This window comes from Gopherus flavomarginatus, chromosome 4, assembly GCF_025201925.1.
Source record: "Gopherus flavomarginatus isolate rGopFla2 chromosome 4, rGopFla2.mat.asm, whole genome shotgun sequence".
Taxonomy (NCBI): Eukaryota; Metazoa; Chordata; order Testudines; family Testudinidae; genus Gopherus; species Gopherus flavomarginatus.
The window spans coordinates 155,471,708-155,487,740 of record NC_066620.1 but is presented as its reverse complement, the minus strand read 5'-3'; the positions used below and the strand labels follow the sequence as shown (position 1 = coordinate 155,487,740).

Below are 16,033 nucleotides of genomic sequence, written 5' to 3'. Positions count from 1 at the left end.
AGATATTTTAATAGTCAGCCACATAGGCAGCAGTGGCATTAGAGGGGCCTTCAGGGGTTATATCCACCCCAAAATTTGCCTCAGCCCCCTGCAGCCACTCCTAACAGTTCAAAGGTCAAGTGTTACGCAGATGTAAGGGCAGGATCATATGTCATTGCCATACTTACTTTTGCAGTTCTCTGCTGCTGTTGGTGGCGACACTGCCTTCAGAGCTGGGCGCCTGGCCAGCAGTTGTTGCTCTCCAGCTGCCCAGCTCTGAATATATTACCTGCCACCAGCAGCAGCGTAGAGGTAAGGGTGGCAATGAGGTACTTGTAAGCCTGCTGTGAAAAGTGATATTTGTATATTTTTTAATATCACTTTTCACAGCAGACTTACTAGCACTCCATTGTCACCCTTACTTCTGCACTGCTGCTGACCATGGTACTGCCTTCAGAACTGAGAGGCTGTGAAAAATGATATTAACAAATATATAAATATTACTTTTCACAGAAGACTTACTAGCTAGCAAGTCTGCTGTAAAAAGTGATATTTGTATGTTTGTTAATATCATTTTTCACAGCCTTCCAAACTAACTAGCAAATCAAGTGTTATTGACAGTTTCTCCATGCCTCACTCCAGTATTAAACAGTAACTATTTTTAAAAATTAACATTTCTGCTTATAGCAATAATTTAATAAAAATGTGTTTTACTCTTATAAGTGGTGAGAAAAGGTAAATTCATTTTAAACAATAGGTTATAAATTTAGCATTTAAAAGAGTGTTAAATATAAAAAATGTGTTTTTAATGTATAAGGGGGGTAACACTCAGACTCGCTGTGCGAAAGCGGTCACTAATACAAAAAATTTGAGAACCACTGCATGTCATAAACAGATAGTTAAGGGTTAATGTCTCTTTTACCTGTTAAGGGTTAAGAAGCTCAGTGAACGTGGCTGACACTTGACTAGAGGACCAATGAGGGGACAAGATACTTTCAAATCTTGGTGGAGGGAAGTCTTTGTGCTGTTTGTGTTGTTCGTTGTTCGCTCTTGGGGCTAAGAGGGACCAGACGTGCACCCAGGTTTTCTCCAATCTTTCTGAATCAATCTCTCATGTTTCAAAATAGTAAGTACTAGCTAGAAAAGGCGGATTAGCCTTATGTTTGTTTTCTTAACTTGTAAATGTGTATTTTGCTGGAAGGATTTTTACCTCTGTTTGCTGTAACTTTGAATCTCAGGCTGGGGAGGGGGGGAGTCCCTCTAGTCTATATGAATCTGAATACCCTGTAAGCATTTTACACCCTGATTTTACAGAGATAATTTTTACTTTTTTCTCTTTTTTATTAAAAGCTTTCTTTTTAAGAACCTGATTGATTTTTTTCCCCTTGTTTAAGACCCAAGGGGATTGGGTCTGAACTCACCAGGGGTTGGTGGGGGGGGGGAGTTAATTCCTCTTTGTTTTAAGATCCAAGGAGTTTGGATCAGTGTAGCCTCTCAGGGTAACCCAGGGAGGGGAAAGTCTGGGAGGGGGAAAGGAGGGGGAATGGTTTTTTTCTCCTTGTTTTAAGACCCAAGCGGTTTGGGTCTTGGGTTCCCCAGGGAAGGTTTTGAGGGAACAGAAAGTGTGCCAAACACTGTATTTTGGCTGGTGGCAGAGTTATCAGATCTAAGATAGGAATTAAGCTTAGAAGGGTCCATGCAGGTCCCCACTTTTTGGACACTAAAGTTCAAAGTGGGGGAAAAAACCTTGACACACTGCTTCAGAGGTCAGGATTTCTTTTGAAATCCTAAGAGGTTTATTGACTACATTTTGGAGCTAGAGCGGGTTGGGGGGTAAAGCTATATGAGTTCAGTCTTGCCCTTTGTATGACTGAAAAAGGGGAAGAGTCAGATTGAAGGAAACTTGACTGAATGACTTGGTGGGAGGAAAGACAAGGTAAGGCCATCTAGAAAGCAAAGACAATGGTTTAGGCTATAGTATAATCAGAGCAGGCAGCAACCAGACCATGACTCAGGAATGCCAGCAATGTGATGTTCAGATGCTATGCTGTTGAGTACAATACAAATGCCTAAACAGATCTGCTTCCTTCATCATTGTGGGTCCTAGTAACAACATTAAAAAATTGTAAGGAAGAAAGAAAACTACACAGAAAGCTGAAAGAATGAGAAAAAAGGATGGGAAAGAAAACATCCAGTAGGTAAGGAAAGATTTTGGCCACACAGGGAGAGTATAGAGAACTTCAGGCTTTACTCAACTGACCCTTGGCATGTCTTCCTACCTCCAGAAAAAACAAAAAATCTTCAGAAGCTGGCTCAAAGTAGTCATTAGCAGGTGCACCTCCCCAGCATTACAGAATCCAACAGGGTGGATGTATTCCACTAGAAAATTGTTCTTAAGAGGGTTTATTCTTTCCCTTGCATTCTAACTTCTGGGCTATGCCATATCCCTTCAGTCAAATATGAAAGTTGTTCAAGCGTGAAAACCCACAAAAAAATTGACTGACAATCTCTTTTGATGTTTTCAATAAATTCTCCCAACACTCTTATCAAAGAGAAGTACCTGATCATCTTTTCAACAAGGAAAAATTCTGCAGTTCTTTTAGTGATTTTGAAAAGAAACTAATTACAGTGCTCAACCTAATCCCAATAATAGTGCTGCTGTGCTGAATACTAGTAATATGTCAGCTCAAAGCCTGTATGGATGCTAAAAAAGAAGCTGAAGTAGCAAGAAGAGACGCAATCATTCTAATCTGTACTAGTGTGTGTTGAAAAGAAAAAAAAATTTGCAAATTTATTACGACAGCTGGTATAAAAGTAGAAGCACAATATACAGAACAAGAATCAGAAGTGAACAAGCCCTATATACTCTGGTAAACAATCTGCATTTTGTGGCAAGACTCATTACAGTATTCTGGTGCAGCAGATGTGATAAAACTGTAGAAGTGTAATTTAAAATTATCAAATGCAGATTTTTAAATTAAATATGAAAATAAATAAAATAATCAGTACTAGAGTACTATAAATTCTTGCATTTTGAAAAGAAGTTTTATTCACAGTTCCACAATTTCAGTTTTCAATGTCCAGCTGATTTCTGTATTAACGTATGACTGCATCACAGGCTATAGCTCACTAATTCTTCTCCACTAGAAGGCATGTTAATATAAACAAGGCTCTGGAGGCTTTTAGTATTTTTGTTTGTTTGTTTGCCTGTTTTTTTTTAAACATTGTATCAGTTAAACCCATGGGGGTAAAAATACTGGAAGCCACCTGAATCTTCTCTACATGAGGTCTTCAGTTCTGAAGCACTTAGAGAAGAGGAAAGTGATCAGGAACAGTCAGAATGAATTCACCGAGGGCAAGTCATGCCTGACTATCTTAATTGCCTTCTATAAGGAGATAACTGGCTCTGTGCATGAGGGGAAAGCAGTGGATGTGTTATTACTTGACTTTAGCAAAGCCTTTCATATGGTCTCCCACAGTATTCTTGCTGGCAAGTTAAAGAAGTATGGGCTGGATGAATGGACTATAAGGTGGATAGAAAGCTGGCTAGATCGTTGGGCTCCAGGGGTAGTGATCAATGGCTCCATGTCTAGTTGATAGTCGGTATCATGCAGAGTGCCCCAAGGGTCAGCCCTGGGGCCGGTTTTGTTCATTATCTTCATTAATGATCTGGAGGATGGCATGGACTGCACCTTCAGCAAGTTTGCAGATGACACTAAACTGGGAGGAGTAGTAGATATGCTGAAGGGTAGGGAAAGCATACAGAGGGACCTAGACAAATTAGAGGATTGGGCCAAAAGAAATCTGATGAGGTTCAGCAAGGACAAGTGCAGAGTCCTGCACTTAGGATGGAAGAATCCTATGCTACAGACTAGGGACCGAATAGCTAGGCAGCAGTTATGCAGAAAAGCACCTAGGTGTTACAGTGGATGAGAAGCTGGATATGAGTCAACAGAGTGCCCTTGTTGCCAAGAAGGCTAATGGTATTTTGGGCTGTGTAAGTAGGGACATTGCCAGCAGATCGAGGGATGTGATCATTCCCCTCTATTCGACATTGGTGAGGCCTCATCTGGAGTACTGTGTCCAGTTTTGGGCCCCACACTACAAGAAGGATGTGCAAAAATTGGAAAGAGTCCAGCGGAGGGCAACAAAAATGGGGCTGGAGCACATGACTTCTGAGGAGAGACTGAGGGAACTGGGATTGTTTAGTCTGCAGAAGAGAAGAATGAGGGGGGATTTGATAGCTGCTTTCAACTACCTGAAAGGGGGTTCTGAAGAGGACGGATCTAGACTGTTCTCAGTGGTAGCAGATGACAGAACAAGGAGTAATGGACTCAAGTTGCGGTGGGGGAGGTTTAGGTTGGATATTAGGAAATCCTTTTTCACTAGGAGGGTGGTGAAGCACTGGAATGGGTTACCTAGGGAGGTGGTGGAATCTCCATCCTTACAGGTTTTTAAGGTCAGACTTGACAAAGCCCTGGCTGGGATGATTTAGTTGGGGACTGGTCCTGTTCTGAGCAGGGGTTGGACTAGATGACCTCCTGAGGTCCCTTCCAATCCTGATATTCTATTATTCATTCAGTGCAGCTGAGCTGATGAAAAATTTATTTCTAAACTTCCTCAGCACAGACAAAGCTTAGATGATGTCAAGGGGGAAGCTGGCAGTTTTGCAAAAGGGTAGGAGACAGAGATAGAAATTGCAACCACATGCACTATCTTTACAAATCTTATATGGATCATTGTAGGCTAGTGACTGTATTCTACTCAATGAGTCGGGGTTATCCTATGTTCTCCAGGAACTAAAAACAGTGTGGGATTACTACTGCAGTCCCCGGGACTATAAACAGAACCAGAGAAGTTCCATACATTGGGGAAACTTGCATATAGGCTTCAAGAAACACAGGAGACAAAGAAAGAACTTGGGGTAAAAAGGGCCAGCTTAACCCAACAGGGGGGTGATTCTTTTTGATTCAACAAATGAACAAGGCCTTTTGTTCAAAGGGGAGCACATCCATGCTGAAAGGTCTGGAAACTGCCAGGATCTCCATAGGACTGATGGCGGACAGTGATGAAATATTTAGATCCTTTTACTGTTTTATATGTTTTTTCCTCCGTATTTTTGTCCTTAAATAAATGTACTTTGTTTTGAAAGAGCTGTTTGGTTACTTATAACCATTGGTATTTCCTGGTCATAGCCCTGGAGAAAAAGTGCAGACATAAGTTGTCACAGATCTTAGTCACAAAGGCAGACAAAGCCTGTTTTTCCTCTCTCTGTGTGGTAGTACCACCTCATGCTTTTACTTAAACTTTGACCTAATCTACAGTACAAAAAGTTTACCAGTAATAGCTATCCAGGTATTACTATACCAACAAACCCTCCCAGAGTGCTTTTGCCAGTGTAACTTATACCAGTTCCCTAAACAAAACAAGTTATAGTGGCAAAAGCACTTTAAGTGCAACCCCGTTCTTTGCCTCTGTGTTCCAGAAACGTATCTAAGTCCTTTAACATAGGTCTCTAGAGGCAAGGCTACACCTGTGAGTTAGAGCGCATTAAAGTAGCCTTGTGCGCTCTAACTCATGACACATCCACAATGGCTAGGCATGTAGAGCGCTCTGACTCTGCAGCTAGAGCACTCCTGGTAATCCACCTCACGAGTGGAATAACCACAGTGCCAGTGTGGACACCCTTGTCTGTTAAAGCACTCTGATCAGCCTCCAGAAGTGTCCCACAATGCCTGTTCTAGACACTCTGGTCAACAGTTTGAACTCTACTGCCTGGTCCTCAGGTGACCAATCATCAGACCTGCCCTTTAAATTCTCTGGGAATTTTGAAAATCCCCTTCCTGTTTGCTCAGCCAGGCGTGGAGTGCTCTTAGCGAATCTTTCCAGGTGCCCATGTGTCCACGCGCCAGGTGATCCCTGGCATGGAGCAATGGCAAAGTGCTGGACCTCATCAGCGTCTGAGGGGAGGAAGCTGTCCAGTCCCAGCTGTGCTCCAGCCTTAAGAATCACGATATCTTTGGGCAGATATCAAGGGACATGACGGAAAGGGGCCATGACCGGGATGCACTGCAGTGCAGGGTTAAACTGAAGGAGCTGCAGAATGCCTACCACAAAATCCACCAGGCAAACTGTCGCTCCAGTGCTTACCCCACGACCTATCGTTTCTACAAAGAGCTGGATGCGATACTTGGGGGCGACCCCACCTCCACTCCGAGTACCATCATGGACACTTCAGAGCCCAGCTTAAGAAAGCAGGAGGAGGAGGAGGAGAAGAAAAGCGGGAGCGAGGGTGCTGAGGAGGAGGAAGACACGCTGCCATCCCTAGATGCATGGAGCCAGGAGGAAGGTAGCCAGTCGCGGTGGCCGGTGCTTGGGGAAAGACAAATACCAGAGGTGATGCCCAGTAAGCGGCTTTTATTTTGGGAAGGAAGTTATTCGGTGCAGGCTCTTGGGGTGAGGAGGGTTAGGGCTGTATGCATGCCTAGATGTGGAATAGGGCATTGATGTTCTCTCTTATCGCAATAATTGGTCTCACTGATCTCTTCAAAGGTCTCATCCAGAACTTGGGAAATGTGCCTGTGCAGGTTTCTTGGGAGAGCCACTGTGGTCCTTGCCCCAGTCAGGCTAACCTGTCTGCACCACTGTGCCATGAGGGGCGGGGAGACCATTGCTGCACACAGGCAAGCTTCATATGGGCCAGGGCAGAAGCCGCATTGTAGAAGAAGACCCTCCTCTCTTGCTTTCCAGGTCACTTTCAGCAGCAAGATATCTTCCAAGATGAACTCCTGTGGAAAATGTGAGGACACTGTTCAGCATAGGAGCCCCCTGCAGCTGTTGGCTCTCCCCAGGGCACAGAAATCCAGAGGACAGTACGGCCGTGAAACAATCAGTCCCCCCTGACCCTGTGCCTACTCACCATTTTGGAGCTCTCGTAGGTTACGTCTGCTAGCTTTGGGACGGGCAAATTATGCTATTGTGTAGACTGTGCTTGCCCTTAAGTTCAGGGGAATCATTGCTCTGTCTGGTGTGAACGATGCTGCCTCTGTTAAGTGTTGCATTTTGCCTTTACAAATGCAACCCTGAGATCTCAGCCGTCCATGTTATCACTGGCCAAAAGACTCCAAAGAATTAGGAAGAGGCCACGTAGAAGCAAAGACGACATGCTGCATGAAGTAATGCAGGAGTCTACTGATGAGAATCTAAAAGTGCAGGAGTGGAGGGAGAGTGAAAGGAGGATCTGCCAACAGAATGAGAATTGCCGGCAGGAAAGCATGGATCAGCTGATAAGCATCATAGAGTACTAAGCAGACTCGATCCAGGCGCCCGCCCCTCGCCCCCCTCCCTCCCTCGTCTGCAGCCCTTGTCCCATAACTCTCTCTCTCGTGCCCCCATGTCCCCTCCAACCCACTTTCCCCAACACCCGGGTTCTTATCACCAGCAGCTGCCTCCAACACCTGTAGCTTCACTACCCAGCCCTGAAAACTACGACCCTTACCCACTGCACTAAACGCCCAGCACCATGCATTATAGGTATTCTGAAGTGCAGCACTCATTGCACAGCACTCCAGACAGAAAGGCTGAGTATGATAACAGGACATATGCAAATCTGTGATTGTACCATTCCCTACTCCACCCCCTTGCCCTTTCTTTCTCCCAAGCAGCTGTGTTTCTTTTCAATAAATGTATTTTCTTTTCGGCTTTGAAAACATTCTTTATTATTGCATACAGTAAAAGATACCTTAGTCCAGGAAAGAAACAGGCACTGCAAGTCAGCGTAGCAAACACAGATTCCTACTAACATTTGAACCACTGCACTTCACTCCCATGCAGGGCACCAAACATTACTGGTGGCTTTCAGCCTCAAATTGCTCCCTCAAGGCAAACTGCTCCCTCCCTAATCCTTGCAGCCCTGCGCTGGGCCCCTCTAATAGCCCTGCTCTCTGGCTGTTCAAATTCAGCCTCCAGGAGTTCAACCTCCAAGTTCCATACCTGAGCGAATCTTTCACCCTTCTCAAATGTTATGGAGGGTCCAGCATGCTGATATAACTGCAGGGATGCTGTCATCGGCCAGGTCCAGTTTCCCACACAGATAGCACCAGTGGCCCTTTAAATGGCCAAAAGCACACTCCCAGTCATTCTGCACCGGCTCAGCTATTGTTGAACCGCTCCTTGCTGCTGTCAAGGCTTCCTGTGTAGGGTTTCATGAGCCACGGCATTAAAGGGTAAGCGGGGTCTCCAAGGATGACAATGGGCATTTCGATTTCCCCTACAGCAATCTTCTGGTTTGGGAAAAGAGTCCCAGCTTGCAGCTTCCTGAACAGGCCAGTGTTCTGAAAGATGCATGCATCATGCACCTTTCCAGGCCAGTCTGCGTTAATGTCAATGAAACACCCATGGTGATCCACAAGTGCCTGCGGAAACATAGAGACATACCCCTTCTGATCAACGTACTCGGAGGTTAGGTAGGCTGGTGCCAGAAATGGAATATATGTCCCATCTATCATTCCTCCGCAGTTAGGAAAGCCCATTTGTGCAAAGCCATCCACAATGTCCTGCACGTTACCCAGAGTCACTGTTCTTCTGAGCAGGATGCGAATAATGGCCCTGCAAACTTGCATCAACATGATTTCAACAGTCGACTTTCCCACTCCAAACCGGTTCGAGACCCATTGATAGCTGTCTGGAGTTGCCAGCTTCCAGACTGCAATAGCCACCTGCTTCTCCACCGGTAGGGTAGCTCTCAATTTTGTGTCCTTGAGCTGCAGGATGGGGGCAAGCTCCTCACACAGTTCCATGGAAGGGGCTTTTCTCATCTGAAAATTTTGCAGCCACTGCTTGTCACCCCAGACTTGTAGGATGATGTAATCCCACCACTCAGTGCTTGTTTCCTGAGCCCAAAAGCAGCGTTCCACGGTGATGAGCATGTCTGTGAATGCCACAGCAATCTCGTGTCATATGCATTACTCGAGTCAATATCATCGGAGTCCTCACTGTCAGTTTGGAACTTAAGGAGTAACTTGACTGCCAAACATGACTTGCTGGCGAGACTCGTCAGCCTACTTCTCAGCATTTTGGGCTCCATTCCCACAGACCAAAAGGGAAGACAGAGTGCGCAGTACAAAAAAAGTTGAAAGATGGCGCCAAAGTGGAAGGAAGCACAGGGATTGCTGGGATGCAAACCGATGCATCACGGGGCATTAGGACAGGACCCAAAATGCCCTGCACCCCTCACCCTCTTCCCACAAGCCACACTGCCAGAATGGGAAGAGGTGCTTTGTGGGATAGCTGCCCATAAGGCACTGCTCCCAATGCTGCTGAAAGTGCCACAAATGTGGCCATGCCAGTGCACTTGCAGCTGTCAGTGTGGACACACTGCAGCGCTTTCCCTATTGCACTTGCCGAAGGCTGGTTTAACTCAAAGCGCTCTACATCTCCAAGCGTAGCCATGTCCTAAGACATCACCTGTATGCTTTGCTAGCTTTGTGGCTGGAAGATTTTAGCAGCAGTTTTCCTTTGACCTCTTAATGAAACAGTAGTGCAAACAGGAGTTAAGGGGCATCTGAGAGGAACTAGCTTGAGCAGCTGAATATGTAGTCAAATATATTTAAAAAATAAAGTTGAAATCCAAAACTGCTCAAGATATTTAAGACCAAAGCAGACCATGAAGAACTTCAAAAAGATCTCACAAAGCTGAGTGATTGGGCAACAAAATGGCAAATGAAATTTAATGTGGATAAATGGAAAGTAATGAACATTAGAAAAAAATAATCCCCATTATACATACAATATGATAGGGGCTAATTAAGCTAAAACTAATCAGGAAAGAGATTTTGGAGTCATCGTGGATAGTTCTCTGAAGACATCCACGCAGTGTGCAGCGGCAGTCAAAAAAGCAAACAGGATGTTAGGAATCATTCAAAAAGGGATGGAGAGTAAGATGGAGAATATCTTATTGCCCTTACATAAATCCATGATACACCCACATCTTGAATACTGCGTACAGATGTGGTATCCTCATCTCAAAAGACATACTGACATTAGAAAAAGGTTCAGAAAAGGGCAACTAAAATGATTAGGGGTTTGGAACGGGTCCCATATGAGGAGAGATTAAAGAGGCTAGGACTTTTCAGCTTGGAAAAGAGGAGACTAAGGGGGGATATGATAAAGGTACATAAAATCATGAGTGGTATAGAGAAAGTGAATAAGGAAAAGTTATTTACTTGTTCCCATCATATAAGAACTAGGGGCAACCAAATGAAATTAATAGGCAGCAGGTTTAAAGCAAATAAAAGGAAGTTCTTCACGCAGCGCACAGTCAACCCATGGAACTCCTTGCCTGAGGAGATTGTGAAGGCTAGGACTATAACAAGGTTTAAAATAGAACTAGATAAATTCATGGAGATTAAGTCCATTAATGGCTATTAGCCAGGATGGGTAAGGAATGGTATCCCTAGCCTTCGTTTGTCAGAGGTTGAAGATGGATGACAGAAGAGAGATCACTTCATCACTGCCTGTTAGGTTCACTTTGGGGCACCCGGCATTGGCCATTGTTGGCAGACAGAATGCTGAGATGGATGGACCCTTGGTCTGAATTAGTATGGCCATACTTATGTTCTTATGCTTCAGAACAATATGCTTTATATTTAACTCCTCTTAAGTTATTAGGTGCTATGTCAGTAACTAGCATTAGGGTTGAACACACTTCAAATTTGCACGATTTGATGTAGACCATTTGAAAGCAGACCATTTGATGTTGCTTACCCTGTTGGACGAGTAGCCATATCTAACAAAATACTCTTCCACTCTCTGCGCTTAAATTGCCATATGCGTGCTGTCCCGTCACGGCTTCCACTCACAAATCTACAAAAGAAAAATTAACACTCAATCAATCAGAGGTAAGACAGTTCATATGAAAATTGATTATGGAGAGAAAATGCTATTAATCATTATGTTTTTATTCTGTAATGTACTACACAAGTGCACCAATATATCTGTTATTTCAAAAACTCTGCACTACTCATTTTGGGTCAAATGTACTTCAAATACACAGAGAACATGGTGAAATTCACTTTCCAGCCCCAGCACTACAGCCTACGGGCTGGAATAACTCCCAATACAAATAGTCGTATGTGGATCATGTGCCCCCCTCCATTGTTTTGCCCAGTTACCACTTCTTGCTCTGTTGAATGTGCGACCACAGTGGAGACATCAGGGTAACTCTATACAGATGCTAAGCCAAAGCCCCCTCTCTTCATACAGTTCCAGTGCAAAAGCTAAGTGGTGCAAAAGGCCAAGATGCCAGGAAAGCAGAAATTAAAGGTAAAGACACATCTTATTTAAATAAGCAAAACCTATCCCTGAGGTAATCTGGAACTGTGTATTTTGCCACAGTTGCTATGATATCTAAATTCAACTTTTTTCTCCCTTATGGCTTAAGTTTGAAAAAACTGGTGGTACTCTCCCAAGCTCAGTTTAGAGCAGTTTATATCATGATAAAATTGCATATTAGAGCACTAAATGTTAGTGGGGGAAATGGTTGCTTTCCTAATGAATTTAAATTTCTTTCTTTATCTTTCAAGTCAACCATCCAGAAGAGCTTTACAAATTATTGTGATATTTATAAATAAAGAAATATCTACTCCTCATAAATTTCAGACTAATCAGACAAACACTGGCCAGAGTGCTCTTCTTTACCCTACTTGATCATTTTTGCTGTTAATCAAGTTGCCACTTACTAAAAATGCTATTTAAATAGCCTTTTAGGACAATTGATAAAGTATACTGCAAATATTTCCAAAGTGTACCAATGCACCTTTCATCTCTTCATAACCTACAAAAAATGTGGTCATTAAGTAACTAAGCATTAGGCACTTGTAATGAAAGTGATGATAAATAGGAAGCCATATAATTATTTTAAATAAATCTAACGACAACCCATAAAAATTACTAAATATTGCAGGTTACCTTTAAATATAAGTTAACACAGAATGCTTCAAAACGTTTATTTCTAACAAGCTCGAGAAAACAATTGACATTTGGAAATTATTTTCGTGAGGCTGCAAAAATTGTCCTGAAATAAAAATATACAAATATTCGCTTGCTTACCTGTTACTAGTGTTAGAAAACTGAATGCTGTCAACTTTGTCCTACATAAAGAATACAGAAATTACCAATGAATTCAATCTATCAACATATTTTAATCAAATACTTATGTAATTTTAAAATAGTATTTACAGTATGAAACTCCAACTCTGATATCTTCTCTGGCTGACCTGATCCAAAGAAATAAACCCTAATGATGTGATCTGTACTTCCAGTGGCCAGAAACATTCCACCTAAAATAGATAAGCACAAATAAGCAATAGTCATGAGGAAAAACACAACATTATTTGAAAGCTGTCAATGACCTTAAATGAATTAAAGTTTATTTATTACCATAAAAAGTTTGTAGCTATGTTGACTCATCATTTTTCATTGTCTGTTTATTTAATATTCAAAATTACATGAAAAATCTGAGACACCAAGCATGCTAGAAAATTTTACATGTACACAAATGATTCCTAATTTCTCTTAAAACAATATTATGCAATTGTATTTTTTATAGTAACTTTTCATAAGCAAAACAAATGTAGGATTTTTTTTTATTTTTATTTTTTTAAAAGAGGACATGGACAAAGGGAGTTGGTTTCCAAATTCAACAGAAGATTTGAATTCTCTCTGGTTACTGGAAACAAAATTTTCAAAAATGCCTAACTTACTTAGAAGCTTAGGTCCAGTTTTTAACTCTACTTGTCCAAGTCTCTTATAAAAACTTCTGTGCATGATGTATAAACAAACCCTTTGATGCTCTCCCTTATGCACAGTACACATTGTTCTTAGAGGAAACTAAAATCACAAGAACATATTAACTAGATTTTATATCTAATGATACCCAAAAAAGTCCTATATAGCAAACATCAATTGTCTATGCACACAATATGAAAATCCATTATTATTAATAATTCTAAGCTCTTACATAGCATGTTTCTTCAGTAGATCCCATCCAGCTAAGTACACACACTGTAGTAATAGCACTATATTTTACTAAGCTCCTTTAATGCCTTATTACAAATCCTTATATTAAAAAGGTAGAAAAGAAAATCTTTACCAGCACTAAAAGAAGAACAGATCATTTGAACTCCAGGGCGAGGACGTTCCATAAATTTTGTTGGCCTCTGACTAAAAATAAGAAAATAATTAAATTTAAAAAATCATTTTCTTTGGGATATTATCATAATCAGAAGCAAGTCTGTATCTCAAAAATAAGTACAGAAGAACAAAATTAAACATGAAGTAACAGATGGCTAGCCATCTTCAAACAATTTTATGTCACTAAGCTTCATGATCTGATCTTGTGGAAATTACAGAACCTCTAGATGGACTACAGTATGCATGCATCACAGATTTCTAGCACACTTAATGAGTTGCAGTATATTTTCACACAAAACGATGCCCAAAGTCACTTTCAAAAAAAAAAAAAAATGTGGACATCCACAGCACTGTGTTTTAAACCAATGAATACATATGACCTCAGCTGTACCACTGTCTTCTCAGAGCAAAAACCTGCTTACACTGCACACAAAAAAAGAAAGCTAGAAGTTATTTAATAAAAAAATATGTTGAATAAAGGAACTGGTATTAAAAATAGACCAGACTTTGCAGAAGCATCATGATATCCTATGTAACTTCCATATATTTTTTCCCTTTTGGACATTTCAGCATCTGATATGAGTAGTAGAAATGTCAGCTAGAGCTTTAATGGTCTAATCCTGTGGCATAAAAATAAAAAAATAAAAATCAAGAAAATCCAAATGTCTGCTCTTTTAATCATTACTCTCTGATTTTACATATATACTGAGGCAGCCACAAAACAGGTTTTGCATAATATACCATCTGCAATCTGAGAGCTCAGTGGCGAGCAGCATTTACACATACAAGTGTCCCTGTTGCAGTTGATTTACACTAAACTCTTAATACTCTCATTACAATTATGTAGGCTTTCCTTTCATGTAAGAAAATAGGAAAATGTATCCATACCTTACTGAAAATTTCATTTCTAAGAGTAATGAGGTCCATAGATCCCTGATACTAGGTTTCTGCTCTGTGCAGCCTTAGAGGCAAACTAGACCAGTCAATCAGTGGCTTCACCTCCCAGAAGAAAAGGCCAGCTGCAACACTTCCTCAGCCAAGCAAATCTCTAACCACGACATATTGCTCTATACCAATACTACCAGTCCCCATACTAAGCAAAGATTGCATTGAAGAAATACATTTTAAGTAACAACTAATAATCCCGTATCTTTCACAAAGAAACACCTTGTTCAAGGTGGGCTAGAACTATGAACCTCATTATTCCAAAAGTAAAAAATATTTGCATTTTCCTATTCTTGTTTGTAATGAGGGCCACAGATCCATGACACTGGGATTTTCATAACAGCATCTACTCAGAGTGGGAAAAATAGAATAACTCCTTCTTAACTGTTATTGGGACACTACAGCATGGAACACCCATTTACTAAAGGTGGTATCGACTGATGATTAAATGCCCAGCTTGGAGAACTTGGAGAAGGTATTCACAGGTGGCCTGCTTTACAGATTCTCTCATATGACATGACTCTTTCTGTCCACTTAGTTACCACAGACCTGCAAAAGAACAAGCATGTGTCCAAGCATAAACGCATACACTGATTTTGGAAGAGGAAGTTATATTTTGACTTTCAGGCCTCCAAGATACAATAACTTGGCCAGCTGGAATTGGAAGATTAAGATCTTCTTTTCCCTTTGACACTGAATAACAGAGCAAAAACAGCGTATTTCTGAACTGTAAAATTAATATTTATTTAGAGAGTTGTGCAGACATCCAAAATATGCCACAATTTATTTTTGGGGTGAGAGGGAGTTGGACAGACAGATGGAATGACAATTTCCTGTACTCTATGCAACTATGAGTTAATCTTTGGTATGAAGCCAAGGTTGGTTCTGAGTACCGCTTTATCTTTACAGAAAGTGTAGCATTAAGGTTCCCAGGAGAAAGATCCCCTGTGAGCAGAGGTGATTGCTATAAAAAAGCCATTTCAGTTGTTTAGAAGCACTAAAATAACTTCACAAATGATTCAAACAGAGGGCCAGTAAGGTCATGAAGAACCAGGATAAGATCCCATGGAGGAGCACTGTGCAGAGATTTAGTTCTCCAAAACGGGATCACCAAAATCATCAATGCCGGTTCTTGTCTGATCTTTTATAACATTCTAGTGGGAAGATGAAAAGGAGAGAAGGGGTTTAGGAGTCCTCTTGACCAATTTTTGATAAGACATCTTGTTGCCTTGGTTTTGTGATCCTGCCAATGAGAGAAGAACATGTGAACATTGTGATTCAGGTGGAGAAAACACAGATCAACAGGAAAAATGAATAAATCTGCAAGTAGTTTCCATTCTGAGTAATCTATCTTTTCGCTGCTTAGCCAATTGCCTGTAATATTTTCCTTTATATGTGAAGGAAGCAGGCTGACAGTGAATTCTCCTCCACCCAAGGCATCAGAAAGTGAGTTTCTCTTTATTGAACTGTGCTGTGCATGTTATTCCATCTTGTCTGTTGATGTGTGACATGGCTGAGATGTTGCCTGTCATGACCAGCACATTAAGGGGAGTCTAGATACGGAAGCTGAGCCTTGATACCATATTGAATTGTGCTGACTTGTAACCAGTTTTTACTGTCTTTGCTGTTGTTTGGACCATAGTCTCCAGACAATCCTTCCCTGTGTCTACACACCTCATCCCTCCAGGCTGGTATCTGTGGCAATAACTTCCCTGACTGGTTCATGTGTGGCAAAGCTCAACTAATTTGCTTGGATTAAACCAGTATCTGAATAATACAATAGTCTCCTCAATAGAGATACTTTCACTGATGAGTTACTCCTGAGGGAATTCTGTGCCAAAAATTAAAAATACTTCACACAGTATTATAAAATTCTGCAAAAATTTTTGAAAGTTTTATTTGTCAATAAATAAATGTG

The 16,033-nt window shown here is 41.5% G+C and overlaps 1 protein-coding gene across 3 annotated transcripts in view; it reads right to left on the bottom strand.

Annotated features, from left to right (window-relative positions):
• PHIP (pleckstrin homology domain interacting protein) overlaps positions 1-16,033 on the bottom strand; it is a 339,268-nt gene that overhangs the window by 203,495 nt on the left and 119,740 nt on the right. For all 3 annotated transcript variants that reach the window (XM_050950076.1, XM_050950077.1, XM_050950079.1), the window contains 4 exons: positions 13,130-13,200; positions 12,217-12,317; positions 12,088-12,128; positions 10,744-10,842 (listed from right to left, as the gene is read on the bottom strand). In XM_050950076.1, coding sequence (XP_050806033.1) covers positions 10,744-10,842; positions 12,088-12,128; positions 12,217-12,317; positions 13,130-13,200 — 312 coding nt within the window. The remainder of the gene's footprint in view (positions 1-10,743; positions 10,843-12,087; positions 12,129-12,216; positions 12,318-13,129; positions 13,201-16,033) is intronic.